The sequence below is a fragment of the Oryx dammah genome, unplaced genomic scaffold, assembly GCF_014754425.2.
Source record: "Oryx dammah isolate SB20612 unplaced genomic scaffold, SCBI_Odam_1.1 HiC_scaffold_8, whole genome shotgun sequence".
Classification (NCBI taxonomy): Eukaryota; Metazoa; Chordata; class Mammalia; order Artiodactyla; family Bovidae; genus Oryx; species Oryx dammah.
The window spans coordinates 1,743,513-1,761,828 of NW_024070192.1; the positions used below are offsets into that span (position 1 = coordinate 1,743,513).

An 18,316-nucleotide genomic window follows, 5' to 3' on the forward strand; every position below is an offset into this window, starting at 1 on the left:
GGTCTCTATGTGGCTGCACACTGGAATCACGAGTGGACAGGCGACCAACCGTGCAGTTTGCATGAGTTCCAGGGACTTGAGATACTCAGTTTTAAAACCAGGACTGCAGGGTCCTGGGACAGGACTCTTAGTATTAAAAGATACAAAGTCCCAGGAAGACTGAGCAAGTCAGTCCTGGGGAAACTGGGATGAACTGGCCACTCTACCAGCCGGGCTTTACAGCATGCTGCTGCCCCGGGGACTCAACCTCAGAGCTTCTGATCTCTGCTCTGGGGGAGGGAAGATGGGGAGGAGCGTGATTGCCCAGGTGACTGTTAAGTTCAGGGAAATATGGGAACTCCCGATGGGTAGAAGTTTCTGACCCGGGTTCCAGTGTACACGATGGAGCTGAGAATGGGTTACAGGCAGCCCGGCAGACTGGCCTTCAGCCCTAGGGGCACTGATGGAGTGAGCCAGGATGGGAAGTCCTGCTGAGTGATGATACACAAGGAGCACAGAGAACTCATCAAAAAGGGAAATTCTGAGGCCCCACCCAAGACCCCCAGGACGCCCTGCATGGTAATGACCGCAAGCCTCAGGGAACTGCATGAGTATCACGCTTCCCAAGTGATCCATTCTGTTGTTTTAGCCCTGAAGTCAAGTCTGACTCTTCGCAACCCAATGCACCGTTGCCCGCCAGACTCCTCTATCCACGGGATCATCCAGGCAAAAATAACGGAGTGGGTTGCCAGTTCCTTCTCCAGGGAATCTTCCTGACCCAGGGACTGAACCCACGTCTCTGTGTGTCCTGGACTGGCAGGCGGATTCTTTACTTCTGAGCCACCAGGGACGTCCCCCAAGCGATTCGTATGTATACTCAGATTTTAGAATGGCAAGACTGCAGCTCTAGGAAGTACCACAAAGACGTAACAGTGAGAGTCCCAAGGGCCTGCCTCCCGGAACAGTCTGACTTGAGTTGACCTGGGTCCTGAAGGTGACAGGTGAGGAAGAAGGAACCAAAACCATCATCCTTTATCACAAAAGATTCCCCTCTCCCCAGACCTCTTCCTCTTCTGGAAACGGCTGTGTTGCTGAACACAACTGTGGCCACCTGCCTTCAGCTCTTTCCCTAAATCTGGGGTTGCAGACCTGTAGGTAGACTGGATTTAGTCTCTTGTGACAGTTAGGATTATTCTCAATTCTTACTCTTTCTTCCCTGTGGGCGTGCAGCAAGCAAAAGTGGAATGAATGTATGTCTCTGTAAGCTGGCGAGGGAGAAACAGATGCTTGCCACCGTAAGCACTGAGCTTCAGGGTAATTTGCTTTGTGGTCAGAACTGACTAATGAATCCCCTCCAAAGAAAGGAAGCCCTGGGCTTTGTCCCGGTTCTCACTAAAAGATGTTAAAACCCTGTGCGGAAGAAAAGCTTGCTCACCGTGGTGGCGAGGGCCTGGAAAGGGCAGAAAATCTGTCCAAACTGATAGCACTTGTGAGTGTTGATGTCTCCAAAGCGGCTGCGACGCTCCTTGCGGCTGGCCAGCCTTTTCTCCGCCTTCATCTCCGTGAAGTTCTGGAAGGGGCCCTGCTGGGGCAGGTGGGCCGTGTGCACCTGTGCAAGGAGCCCAAGAAATGAAGGTTCCTGAGTGCCTCGGGCTCACAGCGAGACCAGGCGGGGGCTTTTTAGAAGGGGCAGCTCTCGTTCACGCCTCTCGTGCATGAGTTGGGCTTCGGGGTACCTCTCTTCATTTTCTGTAGCCCCGGGATGCAGATCAAAGGGGCAACCCCCCACACACACCAACCCTAACCCCCCATGTGTCGCTGGGTCAGTGGGTCAGTGGCCAGAGGGCCAGGGCATGAGCTCTCTCTATGGGACCTTGACTCGTCACCCACCTTTGTGGCAGATTACTATTATTTTAAAATTTTATCTGGGGTGTAGTTGATTTACGATGTTGTCTTAGATTCAGGTGTACGGCAAATTGATTCAGTTACATGTAAGTGTTAGTAGCTCAGTTGTGTCCGACTCTTTTCAAGCCTACAGACTGCAGCCCACCAGGCTCCTCTGTCCATGGGATTTTCCAGGCAAGAATACTGGAGTCAGTTGCCATTTTCTCCTCCAAGGGATCTTCCCAACCCAGGGGATCTTCCTGACCCAGGGATTGAACCCAGGTCTCCCGCATTGCAGGGAGATTTTTTTTACCATCTGAGCCACCGGAGAAGCCCTCCGTAACACGTAAGCTTTCTTCGTTTCATATTCCTCCCCCATAGTTTATCACAGACTCTGGAGCAGAGTTCCCTGTGCTGCGCAGGAGGCCCTGGGTCATCGCTCTCGCGTATAGCAGTGTGAGTGCCCCTCCCGGCTCCCATTTTATCTCCGCCGGCCAGTGTTCTCCCTTTGGTAACCGTAAGTTTGCTTCGGCGAGGGGAGGACCAGAGCAGGCCTGACATGGAAGGGACCTTTAGGCCCATCAGGAGACTGCCCAGTTCTGAGGGGTTTCTTTTCTCTCTGTGGGGACCCCCGATGAGAGTCATGCTGGGGGCGCTAGGACCTGCACTCGGGGCTCCCTTCCCCCCGCCCTGGTCTCACCAGGTGTCAGGGCTGGACAGGGATGTGGGGGAGGGGTAGACACCGCCGCTCCTGCTCCTCTGGTTTGCATTGGCCTCAGCGCTCTGCTCAGCTCACCCCTGGACGGGGCCGTTCTCACTGTTCAGCCTGCAAAGGACGAAGGAGGCAAGGGACTCTCAGGAGACTCACGTTGTGTATCCGGAACCTGTTCGCTGTCGGAGGAGTCAGTTCCCAGCTTCGTCCCAGGGCTTTCACGGAGCTCAGACTCGAGACCAAAGGTGGATAAACAGGTCCCAGGGGAACTGGCAGCTTCCAGTCTGTTCCTGGGGGATGAGGAGAGAAAGGGCACCGTGGAGGACCCTGGCACTGCACCCCTTCCTTCCCACCATGACCAGGGCTGATCTGTCTGTGTTTGACCCCAGCATAACAAGGAAGAGGCTTGTGCGGCTGAGAAAGAGGCAGACCCTCACCCCAGGGCCCAGAATGAAGGCACTTGTTAGGAGACCCACGGAACCCTTGTGACGATGTTCCGATTTGCTTTTCTGGAATGTGACCAGCTTGGTGGATGTGTCTCAGGCCACGTTCGTTGTTCGTGAGTTGAGGCCACACAGGTTGAGTTGATTCTTGCTCTGGGGGTTTAACTGAGTAGAGAAGGTTCTTAGGGGCTCTGACATGTCATTTAATTTGGTTTATTAAAGGGTGACTTAAGTAAGCCTCACACTTTTCTGCCTTTGTGCAGGATTATTCTTTGACTTGAGTGTGGAGGTTGGAGGACTTTCTCTGCCGATGGCCTGATAATAAACGTTTAAGTCTTTGTGGGCCATCTCATCTATCACAGCACCAGAGTAGCCACAGACAGTATGCAAATATGCAAATGAGTGGGTGTGGCTGAGTGTGTCCCAGTAAAACTTTATTCGTGGGCACGACATTTTGACTTGTGGGTCATTCTTCTGTGTCACCAAATAGTCTTCTTTTGATTTCTCCGTCAACCAGTTAAAAACAGGAAAACACTTCCTAGTTTGCAAGCTTTAGGAAAATAGGTGGCAGGACAAATTTGCTGCCCGCCGTGAGCCTTAAAACCCAACTTTCAGGAGACTAAGGTCATGGCATCAGGTCCCACCATTCATCGCAAATAGATGGGGAAACAGTGGAGACAGTGAGAGACTATTTCCTTGGGCTCCAAAATCACTGCAGAGGGTGACTGCAGCCGTGAAGTTAAAAGACGTTTGCTCCTTGGAAGAAAAGCTATGGCCAACCTAGACAGCATATTAAAAAGCAGAGACATTACTTTGCCAACAAAGGTCCATATAGTCAAAGCTATGGTTTTTCCAGTAATCATGTATGGATGTGAGAGTTGGACCATAAAGAAAGTTGAGCACCAAAGAATTGATGCTTTTGAATGGTGGTGTGGAGAAGACTCTTGAGAGTCCCTTGGAGTGCAAGGAGATCCAACCAGTCCATCCTAAAGGAAATCAGTCCTGAATATTCATTGGAAGGACTGATGCTGAAGCTGAAGCTCCAATACTTTGGCCACCTGATGCAAAGAACTGACTCATTGGAAAAGACCCTGATGCTGGGAAAGATTGAAGGTGGGAGGAGAAGGGGACGACAGAGGATGAGATGGTTGGATGGCATCACTGACTCGATAGACATGAGTTTGTGCAAGCTTCAGGAGTTGCTGATGGACAGGGAGGCCTGGCGTGCTGCCGTCCATGGGGTTCACAAAGAGTCAGACATGACTGAGTGACTGAACTGAACTGTGTGAGTGGATTGAAGAAGGAAATGGCTACCCACTTCAGGATTCTTGCCTGGAAAGTCCCATGGACAGAGGAGCCTGGCAGGCTACAGTTCACGGGTTGCAGAGTTGGACATGACCGAATGACCGAGAACCTGTCTGCAAGGCCCCCGCCTGCATCAGCAGACAAAGAGTCTGGAACAAGAAGGAGATGGACCCAGCTGTCTCTTCTTTATCTCATCACAGGTGACCCCTTGAACTCAACTCAAAGGCACCTGGACCCAGGGTGGCTCCTTCAGAGGAGAGTGGTGACAATGGTGTGGAAACCCTGCAACGCTCTTTGTTCTTTGGGGCGTGACTGCAAGGAGAGGGACTGGCTAGATGGAAGATGAGTGAGTCAGGCGGGGGACATGCAGTCATGGCAGGATGCCACGAAGAAGGGTCAAGCTCGTCTGACCAGACCCTGTGGATGGAAGGAAGCTTCAGGGAGGCGAGCTTGGATGAGGCTTGGTTTTAAAAAAATACTACTGCAGAGAATGCGTTTATGGACCACGTTCTGTTCCACTCGCCTCCAGCCTCTGAGAGCAGTGTGGGCAGAGGGAGAATCTGAACGCCAGTCTCGTCCACATATGGTCCCATCCTGGTGGCTCAGATAGTGAAGAAGCTGCCTGCAGTGCAGGAGAGCTGAGTTTGGTCCCTGGATGGGGAAGATCCCCTGGAGAAGGGAATGGAAACCCACTCCAGTATTCTTGCCTGGAGGATCCCATGGACAGAGGAGCCTGGAGGGCTATGGTCCATAGGGTCGCAAAGAATTGGGCACGACTGAAGTGACTTCGCAAGCTGAGTACAGTGAGCTCCATTTTGCCCAAGAAGAGCCAGGCACCAGGATGTAGGGTGAAGTGAACGAAGCCACGTGTGAGGGGCGGACCTTCGCCCTCTCTGAGCCTTTGCTCTCTGCTCTCCTTTCTTGTTCAGCCGTCTGCTCTTCTCCGAGAAGACCGAGCCACGCTCTGCTCAGCCTTCTGGTCTCGAGCACGTTGGCCAGACTGTGCGGTGCTGGCCCGGGGGGTCGTGTTCCCCTGACCCTGACATGCTGGAGCAAGCGCTCCTTTGACCTGCAGTCTTCCAGATCTCAGATACCCCCGAGCAGAGGCGGTCGAACGCAAGGGCTGTGGTTCAGATTTCATGCCGCACGTGACTCCGGGGCTGGGAGCGCCTGCCGGTTCCCCAAATGCAGCCGCTCCCGCTATTCTCTGCACTGAGGTTCCAAAAATCGCTGCGGAAACCACACTTTTCCAAGCAAGCCCATTTCTTCTGGAACGTTTCTCCGTCTCCCCCTCCTCACCACTCCACCCTGACATCTTACACGTCTGGGTATTTCCTGCCAGGGTCTCTAGCCTGGTGGAACCCCTGGCAGTTTAGAGGCGCCTCCCCAAGCTGTGACAGGCAGCCTGGCTTTGGAGCCGGGCATTCCGCAGGCGGCAGGGCTGTGGGCTCGAGTCTCCCTTCCTCTGCGCCACGTCAGGCTTGCGACATGTGGGGAGGGCAGCCGGGCAGCTGTGAGGGACTGTCGGCCTCTGTAGGAGCATCTGGTGGAAAACTTGCTGTGTAATTTCCGGAGCCTTCCAGGGACAGAAGTGGGTAAAAAACCCCAAATGGAAGAAAGTCCTGTCAAGTGGGAGGAAAGTAAGACACGGCCCGGCTCCCACGGAGCGGAGTCTGAACGGCAGGCTCCCACGACGCCTCCAAAGCTTCCGCCGGCCCCTCGGGGTCTAAGCCCGGACCTTCTTGGGGTCGCTGATTCGGCCCAGATGGGACCCTGTGTAGATAAAGGTGGCGTTCAAATTCTCCCTCTGCCCACACTGCTCTGGGAGGCTGGAGACGAGTTGGAGAACAGAATATGGTCCATAAATGCATTCTCTGCATCACTGTGTCATTTTAATGATATGCTCAGTTGGTTAGTCGTGTCCAACTCTTTGTGACCCCCTGTAGCCCCCCAGGCTCCTCTGTCCATGAGATTTTCCCAGCAGGAATACTGGAATCGGTTGCCATTTTCTCCTCCAGGGACCTTCCTGACCCAGGGACTGAGCTCACGCCTCCCGCCTCTCCTGCACTGGCAGGTGGATTCTTTACCACTTGGGAAGCCTTTTTTAGTGATAAAGTATAAATTATACATTTTATGTCGTTAATCATGGATGTATTGTCAGTCTATCAACAGAGCATCTAGGCACATACAATAAGATTTAACACATGTGAAAGTGAAAGGGGTAGTCATTCAGCCATGTCCAACTCTTCATGACCTAATGGACTGTAGCCCGCCAGGCTCCTCTGTCCGTGGGATTTCCCAGGCAGGAATGCTGGAGTGGGTTTGCCCTTCCCTTCTTCAGGGGATCTTCCTGACCCAGGGATTGAACCCAGGTCTCCTGCACTGCAGGCAGATTCTTTACCATCTGAACCGCCAGGGAAGCCCAACACATGTGGGCTTCCATGTGAACTTCTTCCTGGAGCACCGCGTGTTTCAGAGGGGGACCTTTCTGATACTGTTTCCACTCAGGTCCGTGCTACCCTCGTCTCTCATCTGAATGATTTCTGCATTTGTGTTGTGGACGATCTCCTCTGGTTTTCATTCACTGAGGTGTTTTCAGCCTCTGAAACAGTGTCTGGAGCAGAGTGGATGCTCACCAGATAGTGAATGACAGAATGAACCCACTTTTGCGCCCTACACGCTCCCTCGAGTCCCCGCAGCGGAGCGTGCGTGTGAGTGATGCACGACACCGAGGCTTTGATCTCGACGCAGAGCTCGGGGGGAAGGTGAATGAGGAGGTTGGAAGCCCGGGGAGAATCGACTCGGCTGCGTGCAGGGGTCTGGGACGCTGTGGGCTCGTGTGCAGACCCTCGGAAGGCGTCTGAGCTGAGAGGCAGGAGGAGCCAGATGTCTGTCTCCTGTGCCTTTGACGTTGACACTCATCCTGAATTCCGCTGGAGATGAGGAGTTTGCACTTGCTTTGCTTCAAGGTTGAAGCTGTTAAAATCCTAAGATAAGTTGTCTCCTCTCTCCTACTTTTGCTGTATTTCTCCTCTTTCCCTTTCCCACAAGTCTCCCTTTTTTTTAAATGTTGTTTTTATTTGTTTATTTGGTGGCTCCAGGTCCTAGCTGTGGCATGCAGGATCTTAGTTCCCTGACCAGGGATTGAATCCAGGCCCCCTGCATTGGGAGCATAGAGCCTTAGCCACTGGGCCACAGGGAAGTCCCCTCACAAAGCTTCTTAAGGACTAGTTTCAGTGCTGGGGAGCAGGACCAGACTTGGCAAAGCTTGCGAAAGCTTTCCAAGCTCAGTTTTATCTGGTTCGCTTCTTCACAGTTTTCACTGGCTTCCACGTGACCGAATCCAAGAAGACTTTCAGGGACTAGAAACTGATTTGCAAAAGGCGAGCCAGGTCTGCATCACTGAGCCCTTCCTGATTCTGTGTGAACAGAATCAGATTCTGTGTGACAGCGGGAACAGGAGGCAGTCAGGAGGATTTATGTAACCCTGGCTCTGGCAACTGGAATTTGTCACTCTGTTTGGGACTTGGTGTAAGTGACAGCTCTGAGTTAATGATCAAAAAGGATTGCACCATCCAGTCAGTAAGTGAGGCCTGAGGATAGCTTTTCACCTTAGAAACACCCCCTGCTTTTCTCTCCTGCATCCAGGAGGCACGCTGAGCAGAAGCTTCGCGGGGACATCTCTGCAGAAGGCTCGGCCTCTTTGGCTACAGCAGGAGATGGAAACTCGGAGATGCCTTGCCGTTCTGTCTTCCTCTCTCTTCTGAGCTCCCGCTCCCGACCGCGGCCCCGCTCTGGTGTCTGCCGCTGGCACTAGGGGACGCGTCCCCATTCTCCCTGTTTTTAGAAGTTAGGCTGTGTCGGGTCTCCGTTGCATCCTGGGGCATCTTCTCCGCTGTGGGCAGGCTTGGTGGCCCTGCGGCGAGTGGAACCTGAGTCCCCTGCTTTGCAACCTGGTTGCTTCTCCGCTGGACCACCAGGGATGTGCGTCTGCCCCCCATTCTCGAAGAGATGCCTCGTTGGCAGCTGACCTCTTCCTTCCTGAATGAGGCGTGCCCGGCTCGGTCTCTGCTTTGCGGGAAAAGCCCAGTTCCCAGACATGAAGGCAGTGTGTCTGGGGAGGGCTTGTGTGTCGTTGGCCAGAAGCAGACTCTCTCCCTGAGGGTGAGGCACCTGCAATCTGTGGCTGCTGAGCCCCCTGCCCCGCCTGGCTGTTGGTGTCCCTGGGAGCAGTCCGCTTTTGCCCAGCCCTGGGTTTGACTTGAATGCAGAAGTGAGAGCCTTGGGGTCGGACGCTAAGCCCTGAGCACGGTAGCTCTGCAGACTTGCATTTTATAAGCTTCCATCCCTTGGGTCCCATCCCATCAGCTCCGCCCGAGCCCCCGAGCCCCAGTTCCTGAAATGAAAGAAAGCCCGCAGGTTCCCCAGGATGGCTGGCCTTACCCCTGGCTTCCTTCCGGGACTCTCTCTTGCCGAGAGAAGCGCCGTCCTCCGCAGCCTTGTCGTCGCCCACGTCCCTGGCCTTGTTGCCCGTGACCTGGGCCCCTTCCCCCTTTGGCAGCCTCTGACCCAGGGGCCGGGGCTGCTCTTCAGACAGGGCTTCCTTCTTCTCCTTTCTCTTCTCACGGGGTGCTCTAAACACAAAACCCCCATCAGCGCCGATGCTCTGAGGGCGTCAACTGCCCCCGAACGTGGGGCCTGGCCTGCGGGCTTAAGTGGAAAGCGGTGAACGGAGAGCCTAACTTCAGGAAAAAGAATGTAAACTGGAGAGAAAATGGATGGATGCGATCCCTTATCCTTGCGTATAGTAGAGGGAGAGATGAGTGTCCAATGCCCAAGTAGCAGGGCGATCAGAGAGCAAGTGTGTGCGTGCTTGTGTGTGTGTATGTGTGCATGTGTGCACATACATATCTATACACATCCATGTATATGAATGGAAGAAAAGTTCTTACAAGTCAGGACACTTTTAAGAGCTAGTATTTCTTTTTTATGGGGTAAACTTAATATTTGCTGTTATCTAGTTATTCAATCGTGTCTGACTCTTCGCGACCCCATGGGCTACACCCGCCAGGCTCCTCTGTCCATGGGATTTCCCAGGCAAGAACACTGGAGTGCCATTTCCTTCTCCAGTGGATCTTTCTGATCCAGGGATCCAACCCGCATTGCAGGCAGACCAGTTGAAAAGAAGGTTATTTGGGGGGAGTATCAAACACAATTTTCGGGTCACCCTCAAACCTCCAAGGCACCCCTCTTGGCAGGACCCACCGGGAGCGTCCTGACTCAGCCCTGCCCGCTTCCTCCCCGCCCCTCCGCGCCCCCAGCGCTGGGCATCCAGGGCCCGGGTCTCTGTGCCTCGGGCTGTGCTTCTCACTCTGCCTGGAATGCCACACTGTCTCCCTTTCCTCGTTTGTGCTCCCACCCTCCTGGGGACTCCTCCCTGTCAGTCCTCCATGGAGTGGTCCATGACGCCTCCCGCCCATCCGTATAGACCTGCCCTCCCTCTGGTCCCCAGCCCCCTTTAAGCATCTCCATTCTAGTAATGACCGCAAGGGCAATAGATGGTCCGTCTTCGTGCCTGTCTCCACTATTAGGTTTTATGTTCCACGAGGGCTTAGACTCTCTCTTGTTCACCAGTGTGTCCCCAGCACGTAGCACTGTATCTGGTGAGAGACCGACGCTCGGTTCATGTGGGCGGATGGACGGATGGGTAGATGGGTGGGTGAATGGGTGGATGCCTGGGTGGGTGGATGGACGGAGGGATAGATGGATGGGTGAGTGGGTGGATGGGTGGGTGGGTGGGTGGATGGAAGGATGGACGGATGGGTAGATGGGTGGGTGAATGGGTGGATGCCTGGGTGGGTGGATGGATGGAGTGATAGATGGATGGGTGAGTGGGTGGATGGGTGGGTGGGTGGATGGACGGGTAGAGGACAAAATATAGGGTAAAGGTTGAGGAGAATAAAAGACAGTAGATCAAAAATATGAACTATGTGGAAGAGAGAGTGGGAGGCATGATTAAGACACCTCAGATCCACAGTGACACCCAGAGTGGGTCAGGAGCAGAGAGTCAGGGTGCTGCTTGTACCAATGAAGGTCGACCCGAGATTCATCAAGAGTGTCCAGCTACACTAAAGGCTCAGAAAAGAGGACATGATTTTGTGTTTGCATTTTGTGGTTAGCATCTGAAGAAGCACTAAGTGGTAACATCTCTGGCGAGCTTAAGTTCTTCCCTGAGAGCCAGAGGAGCTGCATCTGAAACCCAACGGCCTGGATATGATAATTAGAAGAGAATGTTAAGATTTAGATACTACTGTGTCCCTCTGGGAGCCCTGGGTTAACACCAGGCATCGAACTGTCCTCCCTGAGGTTGGACGGGCACCTGGAATTTTCTCCAAACCTTAAAAAAGCGTGCGGCTTTTCTTTGATGCATTTAAACTTGGTTTCTGAAGCCCCTGTGCGCTCGTTGGGCTCCTCTGCAAAGATGCAGCTCCAGCAGTTTGTGTGCCGCAGTTGTGAGTTGCTGGGCAGTTGTTTAGAAAAACAACATTCTTGGACTCAGGGGACATCTGCTCTGTGTCTGATCGCCAGAAACCTCCAGCTTTGCTAGCAAGTTGTATCATTTGAACCGATCACCCAGAGGCGTGTTTTGGCACAAGGAGGAAATCAACACTCAATAAAGATGCTATTATAGTGTCTCTCGTGCCCTATTCAAGGATCTTAGGCCGTGTCCCTCTGTTACGATTCTTATTTATGAAGTCGGAGCTGGGCAGTACCAGTTACCAGACCTGGGCAGAAATGCAAATAAGCATGGACCCTCAGGACTCCTTGCCAAGATGGATTGACCATTGAGTGACTGCTGGGGGGCAGAGATGTCCCCTCGTGAGAACGTATTCTGGCATATAAAATTATGCTCGTAAAATGTTGGCGAGAAGAGTAGTCTGAGGGCCTCCGTCAAGTCACCCATGGGGGACGGACTGCTCTGCATCTGTTTTCAATTAAATGTGTTTATTTTCTTTGCATCTCACTCCCCAGCTCAGCATAACCAGTTAGGAGCTATCTCCTGTGATCTTAACTGAAAGCATGTTTTTATAGGTGGAGCTGGCTCTCTGCTTTCTCACTCGAGGCGCTCCCTCCGCTGTGAGTCTGCGCTTTGCCGGCGCCACAGGACGGGGCCTGGGGCTCTGTTTACCAGCCCTTGTTTTCTGCTCCCTGTGGTGTTGCAGGTGCTGTGTTGGGTGTTAGGGTGGAGTGGGGACAAGAGCCTCAGTGAGTGAATATCTAAAGGGAGTGGGTGTCCTTTGTGAAAAGTGCCGGAAGGGAAACTAACAAGGGGGAGAGACAGTCATTGTGAGGGCCACCTCCGAATTGCTGGGGAATTGGAGGCAAAAGGAAAAGAGGCTGCAGGGGCTGGGATGGCTGGAAGGCATCACCGACTCAACGGGCACCAACTGGGTCAAACTCCAGGAGATGGTGAGGGACAGGGAGGCCTGGCATGCCGCCGTCCACGGGCTTGCAAAGAGACACAACCGAGCGACTGAACAGCGACAACCTTCTGAATGGACTGGTCTACCTCTTTGGGCAAGAGAATTTGGATCTGAGGCCTGAATGATAAGAGTGAGACATTCAGGCCCTTCTCTTGCGGTCCCGTGGTTGGGACTGCATTTCCACTGCAGAGGGCTCAGGTTCGACCCCTGGTTGGAGAGCTAAGATCCTGCGTGAGGCAGTGTGTCCCCCCAGAACAAATTGGTTAAGAACAAGCCATGCAGAGAGAAACTAGGCTGTCAGTCGTGTCTGACTCTTTGCGACCCCGTAGACTGTAGCCCCCCGGGCTCCTCTGTCCGTGGGATTTCCCAGGCAAGAACACTGGAGTGGGGTGCTATTTCCTCCTCCGGGGGCTCTTCCCAGCGCAGGGATCGAACCAGTGTATCCCCTATTGCAGGCGGATTCGTTACCATCTGAGCCACAGGGAAACCCAGCAGGGGTGATCCACGCTACTTATTCAATGCTGTCCTTTCAGTTCCAGCAAGTGGAACCCATTTTTAAAAGCTACTCTTTAAAAATGACATTTTCTCTGTACATCAGGGATTGAAAAAGCCAAAAAAAGTACAGAGGCTCCCCTTAACATTTCTTCAGTAGGTCTCTGCCTTCCTAGTAATTTTCAGCAGATTCTGTTTGTTTTTCCCCCAGCCTGCTGGCGTCTGAGACCAGGCCGTTCCGTGCTCTGCTTTGCTTATCTCCCTTTCTGTTTGGTTCTGAAGGTGTCCATGGTGCTCTTAGCGAGCGTGATGTTTGAATGATTAGTGAGCAGCCTGCATTGCAAAATGCATTCACTTGCGGTTATCGCTGGTGACCCACTTGGAAGAAAAACTTGTCCCAGCGGATTTCTGGTGTGTGTGCCTAGAATCTCGGAGCCATGCAGGGGAAAGTCTTCTACTTTTGGTACAAGAAGCTTAATTTTGGGGAGTCAGAGAGCTTCAGTCGAGTCCTTAGCTCTACAGTCATCTAGTTTAAGACTTGAGGATTGTGATAAGCATTCCTTCTCCGGGGGATCTTCCTGACCCATGGATCTAGTTCACGTCTCCTGCGCTGGCAGGCAGATTCTTCACCGCTGAGCCACCTGGGAAGCCCCATAAGTGCTGTACGATATTGTGCAAATTAGAGATGTGCTGCTGAGTCTCTTCAGTCGTGCCCGACTCTGTGCGACCCCATAGACGGCCGCCCACCAGGCTCCGCCGCCCCTGGGATTCTCCAGGCAAGAACACTGGAGTGGGTTGCCATTTCCTTTTCCAATGGGTGCAAGTGAAAAGTGAAAGTGAAGTCGCTCAGTCGTGTCTGACTCTTGGCAACCCATGGACTGCAGCCCACCAGGCTCTTCCGTCCCTGGGATTCTTCAGGCAGGAGTACTGGAGTGGGCTGCCATTGCCTTCTCATTACAGGTGTACTAGGCCGTGATTCACAGTTTTAAGGGATATACTCCATTAAGAGTGATGCAAAATATTGGCTATATTCCCCTGTTGTACAGTATATGTTTGTATCTTCTTTTATTATTTTTTCCTTGTAGCTTATTTTATATCTAATAGTTTGTACCCCTTAGTCCCCACCCCATCTCACCTCTCCCTGCCTCTACCAGCTGGTAACCACTGACTTGTTCTCTACATATGTGAGCCTGCTTCTTCATTGTTATATTTGCTAGTTTGTTGTACTTTTTAGATTCCACATATAAGTGATATCATACAGTATTTCTGAAAATATCGTTGAACTCTGTTTTTCTCTGGAAGACATGAATAATGAGATATATGTAAGCTGCAGAGTAGTTGTGAAGACAAAAGGAAATGACACGTGTAACCTTCTTAGCATGAGACAGTTCATACTGGTCACCACAAACTGTCTATCACATTTTTATTATCAAACTTGCAAACGCAATGGTTGCCTATTGGACAGGGAACAAATGTTCCTGGTTTGCGGCTCCTGAAAGGCTGTTGACAAGCATTGCAGTTGTGTGTCTGTTGCGGGGGAGGTGCAGGGGTCCTGGGTGGGTTTTCTCTGTTACAGTCGAGCAGAGGTTTGCAGACTGGACCTCCTGATTGTATACTTTAAATCAATTTGAACAAAAAATGTAAACTGCACAGAAGTGGGAACTTTCCTGTGCAACATGGATTACAAGCTGCTCTTGAAAAGCCATCTGGTGGCCTGGGGCCCCCCACTGCAGCTGGCGACCGGCGCGATGATCCAGAAGCTGGTGTCCAGGCCCCGTGTGTCCTGCCTGGTTCCCTGCCGGTCTTGGAGTTGTTCTTGTTTAGTTGCTTAGTCGTGTCCAACTCTTTGTGACCCCGTGGACTGTAGCCCACCAGGCTCCGCTGTCCGTGGGATTCTCCAGGCAAGAATACAGGCGTGGGTTGCCATTTCCTTCTCCAGGGGATCTTCCCGACCCAGGGAGAGAATCTGTGTCTCCCACATTATAGGTGGATTCTTTACTGCTGAGCCACCTGGGAAGCCCACCCATCTTGGAGAGCCTGGCCTTTTATCTCATATGGACTGTGGACCAGCTCGTAGCACCTTGGACGAATTTTCTAATTCTTAGTTTCGGTTTCCCCATCTGTAAAATGGAGCTGCTAATAATAAGTTTCACCCCTGAAGTTTCTTTGAGGAGGAAATAGTAAGTTTTCCCACAGTGCTTGGCACGCGGGAAACCCTTTGGGCCAGCTACGGTTATCCTCACCAGAGCACTTCACAGGTCAGCGGGCATCTGGCTGAAATCCATACTTGGATGGGCGCAGCAGACACTTAGACACTGGCAGGAACGGAGCTATGGCTGGGACAGGCATATGTTCTAAGGAGGTCATCTCTCTGAAAAATACCTAAGATTATCTCCTTCACCCACTTGTACTTGATCCCTTCCCCTTGCTGTTTCAGGAAAAGCTTTTAGACTGGTTCTCGTCCAGCCCACCCACTGCCCATCCTTCCCCATCGTGGAGCTGCCAGTTGGATTCTCTCAGGGGACCCCTTGCCTCTGGCGTCCAGTTAGTTTAGGCGGACGGGATGCTCAGCGGGGGATGAAAAGAAGGAGGAAAGTGATGGCAGTACTCATTCCTTGGGCTGGCTCCTCCCTGGGAGGCTGTCTTGAGTGTACTGAGATCTCAGCTGAAGGCTGCACGCGTGCTTCAGTCACATCTGATTCTTTGCAACCCTATAGGCCATAGCCTGCCAGGCTCCTCTGTCCATGGGATCCTCCAGGGAGTGGGGTGCTGTGCCCTCTTCCAGGGGATCTTCCTGACCCAGGGATCAAACCCCCGTTTAACTCATCTCCTGTGTCCCTTGCATTGACAGGTGAGTTCGTTACCACTGACCCACCCGGGAAGCTGAACTAAAGGTTACCTGCTCTCTTTCCACACTTTGTGTGTCTGGGTTTGGTGAGCCTGCCTTCGGACTGTCGGGCCTCGAATCTCCGGGTGGTGACGCTTACGGGGTTACCAGCCTCAGCTACGCGTTCCTTCCTCCCGCTCCCCGTGGGGCTCCCATAACGTTGTAAAGCCGCTTAGATTTATCCTACCTCTAGCAAGCCATCAGCTGATGCAGCTTCTACTGAACTGGAGACAATTAGGGTTATTGAAGCAGAAAGCAGAGAGAGTGAAGTCATTTTAAAGTCCTCATCTCCCGTTTGCAAGGAATCCACAGCTAGGTAGAAACCTGGCTTTGTGAAGAGAGAAAGGGTTTTCTAAATGCCTAAGGGTTTCCCTGATCAGGGAGGGTCAACACGGAGGGGATTAGCGTATACCTATGGCTGATTCACACTATTGTACAGTAGAAACTAACGCAGGATTGTAAAGCAATTATATTCCAATGAAAAAATAAGTTTTAAGAAAGCCATAGTGCAGAGCAGCTGGAAGAAATGGCTTTGGGGAAGTGCCCATCCCACAGGAAGAGGAAGTGGAGGCCACCCCCACTCGGGGCTTGTCTGGGAGGGAAGAGAGCTAGGATGCTAACCCGGCTTGGTCCCAGAGAAGACACCGCTTCCTCCTCCAGGCATCTCCTCCCTGACTCCACCTGGTTTAACCAAACCGGGCGGGATGATGGGGCGTCAGACTCGGGAGAGTCTGCACAGGGTGGTCCACCCCGGGCCCCCTGTGTCTGCCTGGTTGCAGGAGGTAGAAGGCTGGGACCCTTCTGGCCCTGCCGAGAGGTCGCCGGGGTGCTGAGCGCTTGGTCCTGGCCCAGCCCTGTGGTCAGAGGCCCGCCCTGCAGAGGGACCGGGTGGTCTGAGGGCTGCGGGGACCTCGGGCTTTGGCAGAGGCCAGCAGGGCGCCCCAAGGGCAGTGAGAGCAGCTGCACCCGATGAGCCCCGCCCAGGCGCTGAGAGCTCACCGCCCGCGGCCGAGGACCCCGGCCGACGACCCCGGCCAGCCCTGCAGCTGAGTGAGCCCCGCCCAGGCGCTGAGAGCGCCGCCCGCCGCCAAGGACCCAGCCCGGCCTTGCACCCGCCCTGCACTCGGCTCCGTGTTGGGAAGGGGCGGGAGGAGTGACCCCTCGAGGGAGAAAAGCTTTCGAGCTGACTCTTCATGCCCCCAAAGGAAGCTGAGTTCACCTCAAGGTGAAATGCTTCAAACAGGATCAGAGTAAGTTCCCCTTCACGGGCAGTTTTGATTTTTCTCGGCCATCAGGAGGACCAGGAACTCCAGAGCAAGACACTGGTGGCGAACGACTTCGTTTTCTCCACTCCACTGTGCTCTGGGTAAACTCCGAAGCCCTCTCCGAGCCTTTCTTACAAGAGGGATGCTTTACGAGGTGGCTCAGAGGGTAAAGCGTCTGCCTGCAATGCGGGAGACCCAGGTTTGATCCCTGGGTCGGGAAGATCCCTTGGACGAGGAAATGGCAACCCACCCCAGTGTTCTTGCCTGGAGAATCCCATGGGCAGAGGAGACTTGTCTGCGGGGTCCAGAGAGTTGGACTCGACTGAGCGACTTCACTTTCACTTTTCACTTGTGGCCTTGGAGCCACGGCTAGTCAGATTAGTGGTGCTGAATGCATTTCACCTACTGCAACGACTTTTACTTAGTTAATTTTACTCTAATAAATTTAAACAAAATTAATACGGAAAGAAAAATGTCCACATCCCCTCTACCGTACCCCAAAGACATCCACTTAAAAAAAAAAAAGAGAGAAACGGTTTTCTTATTTATGTTGTTAAAGGACACCACCCTTATGGCAGAAAGTGAAGAAGAACCAAAGAGCCTCTTGGTGAAGGTGAAAGAGGAGAGTGAAAAAGCTGGCTTAAAGCTCAACATTCAGAAAACAAAGATCATGGCGTCTGGTCCCATCACTTCATGGAAAATAGATGGGGAAACAGTGGGACAAGTGTCAGAGTTTATTTTTTGGGCTCCAAGATCACTGCAAATGGTGACTGCAGCCATGGAATTAAAAGACGCTTACTCCTTGGAAGGAAAGTTATGACCAACCTAGGCAGCATATTAAAAGCAGAGACATTACTTTGCCAACAAAGGTCCGTCTAGTCAAGGCTATGGTTTTACCAGTAGTCATGTGTGGATGTGAGAGTTGGACTATAAAGAAAGCTGAGTGCTGAAGAATTGATGCTTTTGAACTGTGGTGTTGGAGAAGACTCTTGAGAGTCCCTTGGACTGCAAGGAGATCCAGCCAGTCCATCCTAAAGGAAATCAGTCCTGAATGTTCATTGAAGGGACTGATGCTGAAGCTGAAACTCCAATACTTTGCCCACCTGATGTGAAGAGCTGATTCATTTGAAAAGACCCTGATGCTGGGAAAGATTGAGGGCAGGAGGAGAAGGGGACGACAGAGGATGAGATGGCTGGATGGGGTCACCGACTCGATGGACATGATAAGGAGTTGGTGATGGACAGGGAGGCCTGGTGTGCTGCAGCCCATGGGGTTGCAAAGAGTCAGACACGACTGAGCGACTGAACTGAACTGAAAGGACTACCGTAGCAGCTGTGAGCTTTTTTAAACCCTCTGCTTAAGGACAGCTCGGCTACCGACACCCAGAGCGGGTCTCCAGGGACATAAAGGAAGAAAGGGATGGATATTTACCTGATGTCGTCATATGACATCAAGCTTCTGCTGACCTGGTAGGCCTTCCGGTTACTGAAACGAGACATTCTTCGGATGGTGTTCAGATTCAGTAGTGTGGACGGAATTTCTCTCTTCACTTCCGGCTTCTTAGCCTTTGCCCTTACACCAGATCCCAGGATTCACGGGGATCGCGTGCCATCCTTTCTCTGGTATCCTAGCCCTTGATTCCGGGGGCTCTGGACTTCCTTGGAATGTTGACATTGTGATGTTGCCCATGGAATTCCTAAGCCGTTTGGAGCTGGAGTCCTGAAGAAGAGATTTTAGCTCTGCTGACCTCGGCGTGGCTTTTCCCTCCCTTGTGCACTCAAGCACGTGATGGTGGGGAAGGGTTTTACTCCGACTGAGGGATGAGCAGGAAGCAAAATACATCCCCTGCTCTGGTGTGTGTAGC

The 18,316-nt window shown here is 52.6% G+C and overlaps 1 protein-coding gene across 1 annotated transcript; it reads right to left on the bottom strand.

The window, feature by feature from the left end:
• Positions 1-1,004: 1,004 nt before the first annotated feature.
• Positions 1,005-18,108, bottom strand: LOC120866604. The gene is made up of 5 exons (XM_040244407.1): positions 17,884-18,108; positions 8,767-8,957; positions 2,732-2,865; positions 1,408-1,588; positions 1,005-1,117 (listed from the first exon to the last, which is right to left on the bottom strand). The coding sequence occupies exons 1-5, from the start codon at positions 17,949-17,951 to the stop codon at positions 1,005-1,007; spliced, it is 687 nt and encodes a 228-aa protein (XP_040100341.1). The 5' UTR covers positions 17,952-18,108.
• Between the last annotated feature and the right edge of the window lie 208 nt (positions 18,109-18,316).

Coding starts and splice junctions, on each gene's coding strand:
- LOC120866604 (XM_040244407.1), bottom strand. CDS start 17,951: ATGTCTCGTTTCAGTAACCGGAAGGCCTACCAGGTCAGCAGAAGCTTG. Junction 8,958..17,883: donor ATGTCATATGACGACATCAG/GTAAATATCCAT, acceptor TTTTGTGTTTAG/AGCACCCCGTGAGAAGAGAA. Junction 1,589..2,731: donor ACAGGTTCCGGATACACAAC/GTGAGTCTCCTG, acceptor CTCCTTGCACAG/GTGCACACGGCCCACCTGCC.